Source organism: Sinocyclocheilus rhinocerous, unplaced genomic scaffold (assembly GCF_001515625.1).
Source record: "Sinocyclocheilus rhinocerous isolate Xijiao unplaced genomic scaffold, SAMN03320098_v1.1 scaffold2938, whole genome shotgun sequence".
NCBI lineage: Eukaryota > Metazoa > Chordata > Actinopteri > Cypriniformes > Cyprinidae > Sinocyclocheilus > Sinocyclocheilus rhinocerous.
The window spans coordinates 683793-690670 of record NW_015638564.1 but is presented as its reverse complement, the minus strand read 5'-3'; the positions used below and the strand labels follow the sequence as shown (position 1 = coordinate 690670).

At 41.2% G+C, this 6878-nt stretch overlaps 1 protein-coding gene across 1 annotated transcript in view; it reads right to left on the bottom strand.

Moving 5' to 3' along the window:
- Positions 1-226: 226 nt before the first annotated feature.
- LOC107749711 (X-linked interleukin-1 receptor accessory protein-like 2) overlaps positions 227-6878 on the bottom strand; it is a 19747-nt gene continuing 13095 nt past the window's right edge. The window contains exons 2-3 of the mRNA XM_016564854.1: positions 926-1112; positions 227-487 (exon numbers count right to left, since the gene is read on the bottom strand). Of these exons, the coding sequence (XP_016420340.1) occupies positions 227-487; positions 926-1096 (432 nt within the window). The 5' untranslated portion in view covers positions 1097-1112. The remainder of the gene's footprint in view (positions 488-925; positions 1113-6878) is intronic.

The following is a 6878-nucleotide window of genomic DNA, read 5'->3' as shown; positions in this document are numbered from 1 at the left end:
ACAGACTTCTTGATAAAAATACTGAATATTTGCTACTAACCAGCTATCAAAAATGGAATGCACGCATAGTATCAGCTGAAACTAGAGTCAATGCAGCACAACGGCTTAAGACTGTCTGCAATGGCCACGTCAAGGCAAACGTTCCAAATCCATTGATGATCATAACGCAACTCAAGCACATGCAGCACAGCAGAAACAGAGCAGGGAATCTACTTAGTGTCGGCGACTACATGACACATCCAGAGTAGACGCCGCCATTGATCCTAACAGGTTCTGCTTGCTTTCGATGCGCCGCACTCACAGCGTTAGAGCTGAATGAGCTTGAACACATACCTGTGACTTTGAGCTCTGTGGTCCGTCTCACAACTCTGCTGCCATATTTGAGTTCACAGGTGTAGTTTCCTCCGTCGTCCTCCTGCACCTCCGGGATCCAGAGACTGGTGGTGTTGATGATGATGGAGCTCCTCCACTCTTTCCTCTGACACTCCTGAGGAAACACAGCACTCTTCATCATCCTACTCTCGCACTCACTCATTTCAAACCCATTATCCTAAAGCTGACTGATTTTTTTTTAAAGATAAAACTATGTTTGTTGGTGCTAGAACAGCCTTCCTGTCAAAATCGGATGGTTTAAGGCTGGGGTGTCCAAACCTGCAGTATTTAGCTCAAAACCTAATGAAACACACCTGATCCAGCTAATCAAGGCCTTCAGACTGACTAGAAACTTCCAGGTAAGTGTGTTGGATCTGGCTGGAACTGAACTCTTCAGGAGCAGCACTGGACCTCGCTGCTTTAAGGTTTGGGGCTTCGACAGCGTTGTTAACGTCCTTCCCGTTCCCCAGTTTCAGGGAATGTTTAGGTTAGGTTTAGGGCTAGGAGTAGAGACAGAAACCAAAAACACGCTGTGCGAGATATAACTCTGTACCTTGTACCAGGTCATGATAGGCTGCTTGTAGGGCGCGAGATAGTCGTCGATGTCAGGGCAGCTGATCATTTTGCTCTTGGTGATCTCGGCGCTCTCCTGGTAACGTATTCGGCTGCTGAAGCAGAGTCCCTCCTCGCTCTCCTCCACCGTCAGAGACATGGACACCTTCATACAGTACGTGGAGTTTCTGTCAAGACACACGTATATGACATCACTGTATGATAAAAATACTGTACTCAGAATTCCTCCTCTGAGCATTTGTTACAAACAAAGCTGTCAAAACAGTTTTTGAGCAAAACTTTGAGCAAAAAGTTTTTTAAGTCTGCCTGCATTGATTTTCTTTCATTCCGTGTAACGTCAGAAGCACAAGGCCTGGCCACAGCGGTAAAACAGAGCAATTACTGGCACATTCGATATAAACAGTTTAGTAATTATTAACATCCCCACTGCTCCATCCTTGTCTTCTTCTTTTATCCCACGACACCCGGCTGGATTAATTGAGAGTTGTGTTGTGTGATTCTGTTATGAAAGAATCTGATAACTCCTGTCATAATGTTCAAAGGGAATCAGTTAATGATGAAAAATACAGTGGATCTGAAAAATGAGCATACATCTGCATACAAATAGAAATAGTTTTTCCTGAGAACGCTGTGCTGAGATGAAACAAACGGTATCCCACACACAGGAAACGTCTCATTAAACATGCATATATGCATATTATTCAGATATGTAAAACCGTCTTCCCCAGATGACAGCTTTTCCACATGAGTGAGGGCTATTCAAAACAATTCAAAAGTCTCACATTTAATTATTTCAGTAACGTGGAAATAAAAGTTCCAGAAATCAACACAAATTGAATTGTTTCTGGGCCAGTGCATCCGTCAGTGCGGGCGTAGATATTACTATTATTACTAGTAATAGTGAAACACACGTGTGCTGACTGATCAATAAAGTTGAGTGATTGAATCTTGTGTGATGTGGATCAATGCAGTTATTTGAGGCCTGAGGCTGCGGTGAGGCCAGGCGACGCGTCTCCTCCTGTCCCTGATTACATTGAGAGTGGACAAAGGACCCTCAAACCTGCTGACCTACACCTGATTGCATTGGCTTTAGAGCATTCTTCAGTGTTCACGGGGAGAGATTTGAGCTGTTATCAGCCTGAAGAGAGGAGAGTACAGCTGACACGATCCAGCAGCGACTGAAGAAGTGCCATCTGCCCTCCCTTCAGCTGCTAATTAGGACATTAGGCTAGTGGTTGAGCGCTAATGAGGCTTCAGTCGTCCAGTTGTGCTTGAGTGTGTGAGAGCTGCCACTCTGCATATTCTTCTGAAGAATCACAAATATTACAAATCAAAGACTGAAGCTGATCAGATACAATTCACAACATCTCACAACAGGAGGGGGGGAGGGCTGTCAATGTAATAAAGTTAAATATAATAAAGGCAACAAATTAAAAAATATGTATTTCTGTATTCATCCCTTTACACAAATTCTTTTTCACTACAGGCAAAACGACCTGCTTGTGTAGTAGAGCTCTCTATGTGTCTGCAGCTACTGATTGTGTTTATTAGCACTGATTGCATTATTGTGCTCTGAGGTGTTCATTAACTGCTGCAGTGTAATGGCTTAAACTGTATTGAATGGGACTGTATTGATTGTTGACTGAGAAGGGCAGTCCGCAGTTCTGACTGTAGTGTTCCTCTGCATTACTCCTCTATTACTGCTACACTCACCACACCAACAAAACAGATGGACAAGCTAGTACATGCTAGTCTGGGGCAAATTTCATTTTAATACGGACTGTGTGTCTTCATTTTCCCACCACGAGATTGGATTTATTCCTGTCAAAAACAGTAGACTGCAAAAAGCTTGCAGTCCAAGTTGTCTGTACACTGATTTGCAGTGGAAATGTAAAAAAAGAAAATAAACAAAGAAGAATATGAAGGAGAGATGGTTGCTGGCCGAAGCCATGCGTGCTGATGTTCTGTTGCAGATCTATGACTCCACCCCTGAACTCTCCCTTGCCCTGTATCGTGCTCTCTCATTGGCTGTAGGCCGTCGCTGATGTCATTTCCAGTCAAACACATTTCACACTGCAAGACTGCAGCATGCCAAATATCTCGTCTTATTATCGTGTCTTTGATAACACACACACTATGCGATTGTTACTAGCACCGATTTGCCTTTGATTTTGGGCATTTGTCAGTGATTTCCACAAAACTGTCGGCGAGAGAAAACCAGGGGTAAAATCGTGCAGTGTGAACCCAGCATTAGAAAGGAAGTTTCCAGAAGGGCTCCTGCAGGCTAATGGGGGTCCAGACCGGCTCCTGGAGGACCGATGTCCTGCAGAGCTCAGATCCAACACACCTGCCTGGAAGCCAGTGATCCTGAAGACCTCGATCAGCTGCTGCAGGTGTGTTTCATTAGGACTGGAGCTGAACTCTGCAGGACAGGACATGATTGGACAGCCTGTCAGAGAATAACCTTTAAAAACGCCAATAATAACTTCTGCTTCTCTAGTTCCTTATGAAACACAGCTCCAAACCTATATCTATGTTATGGAACTGAACTCAGGAGTCCTGTACAGACAACACTGATGAACCTGTATTTTTAATGGCACACAGTGTATTTATGCCATCCATGTTAGGGGTGATTGAATGATTTCAGTCTTGAGGATCTCGGTCCACTACCTGAACATGATCTTACACACAAGCCTGTCGACGGACACTCGGATGAACTTCACATACTTGCACATGGGCTCACATCTGCGTACACTCAGACAAGTGAAGTATACTTTGGACTTACGAGGTTGTGAGTTTGAATCTGGCTTGAATTATTATTATTATTATTATTTAAAAACAAATATAATTATATATTAGAGTAAGCAGCAAAGCCATCATCTGGATGAGTAGCTACATCTGTATATCTGTATTTCTGCAATGACGAAATGATCTGCATCCAGACAGAATGGAAACGGGCAGAGCTTAAACCGTGAGTGAGACACAGAAGCATGTCGCCGTATATGTCTTGCTCAGAAGGTTTGAAACATTAACAGAGACATTTTATGAATGGAACATTTGTATGGTATACATACATTGTATGGTATACATCAGAGCATTTCCGCTCTATGGACGTGTGCTCCACTCAGTCGCTAACCGCCCAAGCAAGCGCTCCGTTAATATTCCGCTCATGCTCGCCGGTAAACCAATTCCCACTCAGACATAAAATTTCTCTAGTAGGTCTGATTGTTTTCGGTTTGTACTGAAATTCTTGGATAATTGTCTAAAATTAAGCATGCTGATAAATAGCAGTTATCATGTTTCAGAGTGAAATTCTTACAGTTTCTACTTTTTAATTAATTTAATTAATTGTAATGTATTCATTAAAATATATTAAATATATGAATCTAAAAACGTGTTGTTTTTAAACTCCTTAGCAAACCTACCTAAAATGCAAAAACTAAAAAAAGTGTATTTGATTTTCGTTAACTTTATTTCCGTGAAAATAGCTGCCATTGTTGTGCAATAGAACATTCAAAACGGGTTCATCAAAACAAACGCACACACACAAGATGAAATGTGCGTAGATCTTGAGAAAATACACCTCGATTATAAGGCCTGTGGAAAGCACACACAAGATAAAATGCACTTAAAGAACGCTTGGATTATGTACCGACGTTAATGAAAGAAACACACTTTCTATACTGGAAGTATAACTGGAACTGTGGTCTATTAAAACGTCTCTTGATGTTTACAGGATTTTAGAATTTACTTTTAGAAACATCAGCTTGGACAAAGTGTCAGGCTTCAGGTTCATTCGGTGTGCACGGGAAAGTAATCCAGCAGCAGAAATCACTTGCTCAGTGCTGGAAGAACCACTGGGGATGCTGAAGATATCTGAACTCCATAACTTACTGCTCTACTATTGCTGCCTATTTCACAGATTCTCGATCTCGAACAAACAAATCACCAAAGGGCATTCTGGGTTGAGTGAGCGGAGCTGAATATTCAGAAAGGAGCTCTGCGCTCTTAAGGTAATATTACCACTCCACTCCGCTCACATGCTCTGGTATACATGTATTGGACGTAGCATTTCAGTAACTGAAATAAGCACAAATGTCAAGGCATGTCAATATCTCCAAGGCCCAAACACAGTCATACCTAATTGTGGGGAAATTCAGAAATGTGATTAATATATATGAGTAGCAAACTGTGTGGTATTATGTATATGTGCACACGTATCTCCCACACATATTTGTATTTAGGGACTGCCTGTCATTTTGAGGGATGATTCTTCTGCCGTCAAGACTTGCTCTGTAAGCAATTAATTTGTTGTAAATTTGTCTTTTTTTAAGTTAGTAATTTTTAGTTTTTAAGGTTTAAGTAATTTTCTTTTAAATTAACTTAGCATTTGTTCTATTGAACTTCAAGTTAAGTCACCTTTATTTATATAGTGCTTTATATAATACAGATTGCAAATTTAGCTGGGTTTACAGTGTAGTCCCATTCTCATCCAAATGGGGGTAGTGCATCAAGAAAACATTCAGCTGTTTGTCACACACTATCATCCAGGTATTTCCCTGGCCAGTGCTTCATGAACTTTTATCTCCTGGAGGGGGAGATATCATGAAGGGAAGGGTCTCCTGCCATCTTTCCTGTATGAATACATTGTCTCCTGCCGCTCCATTTCAGTTTAGTTCATACACCGCCTGGTGTGCTACCATCTCGCTGCCAGGCACACATCCTCCTAAGAGCTGTATCTACACATTGTCCATTCCTGAGACCAAGGCCACCTAGAGTATTATCTAGAGTATTAACTTCTCCTGTAGTGGCAGGATTAGTTTTTTTTTTTTGGTGGTTTACGTCCCTGCATTGACTTCAGTCATTGAACAGGTCAGAGAAGCTCATGCGTTTTTTCTAAACTGGATTTACACAGGGCATATAATCTCATTCAGAAAGGTCAGGGCATCCCCTGGATGATTGCTTTCATAACAAGCTCTGGTCACTATGAATGCTTCATCATGCCATTTGGTCTTGCCATTGCCCCTTCCTGAAAAATCCATATCCCATTCTACCCCTTGTTGTGGAGGTTGCGGCACTTCTGGGTCCAGAGTTGAGGCCAGTTTGTCCCAGCGTTATGGTTGTCCTGCTAAATACATTCCCTGTGCTTTTCTTTTTAGGAAACTGAGCCCATTCAAATAGAAATACAGTGTGAGGAACTGTGAGCTGTTGGTCATGAAGATAGCATTTGAGGAATGGAAACACTGGATTGAGGGATCTCTGTGTGTCGATCACAGAAACCTTGAATACACCCCATGGGGGCAAAACGACTCAACCCAGGCTGGCTTATTCTTCTCTCTGTTCAGTTATTCTGTCACCTATTGCCCAGGGTCTAAGAATGTGAACGCTAATGCCTTATGCAGAGTTCACACACAGGATCAAGTAAGAGCGACACCATGTCCAATCCTAGAATCTTCTCTGGTAATCACCGTCAGTGTTGGGGAAAGTTACTTTTTTAAAAGTAATGCATTACAATATTGCGTTACTCCATAAAAAAATAATTACGTTACTTAGTTACTTTTTATGGAAAGTAATGTGTTACATTACTTTTGTGTTACTTTCGCGTTACTTTTTAAATATGAGCAGGGCTTGATTGTTTTTAATATAAGAAGTTCTATTTATAGCACATGTAAAAGCATTTTCACACCAAAAAGTGTAATGAATAAACCTCAGGCTGATGGAAAAGTAAATTAACGTCTGTACAGTAGAACACAGGAGAAGAAGGTTCAACACTCTTCAGCAATAAAAAAAAACGAAGCACAATTGTTAGTTTATCTAAAGTAATTTTTGCTTATTAGTATGGTTGAACTGGATCATCAAAGGTCAGCAGCAAAGACATTAGTTAATAAAATGGGATTAGATACATTTGTGTTATTTAACATATTTAATTATTG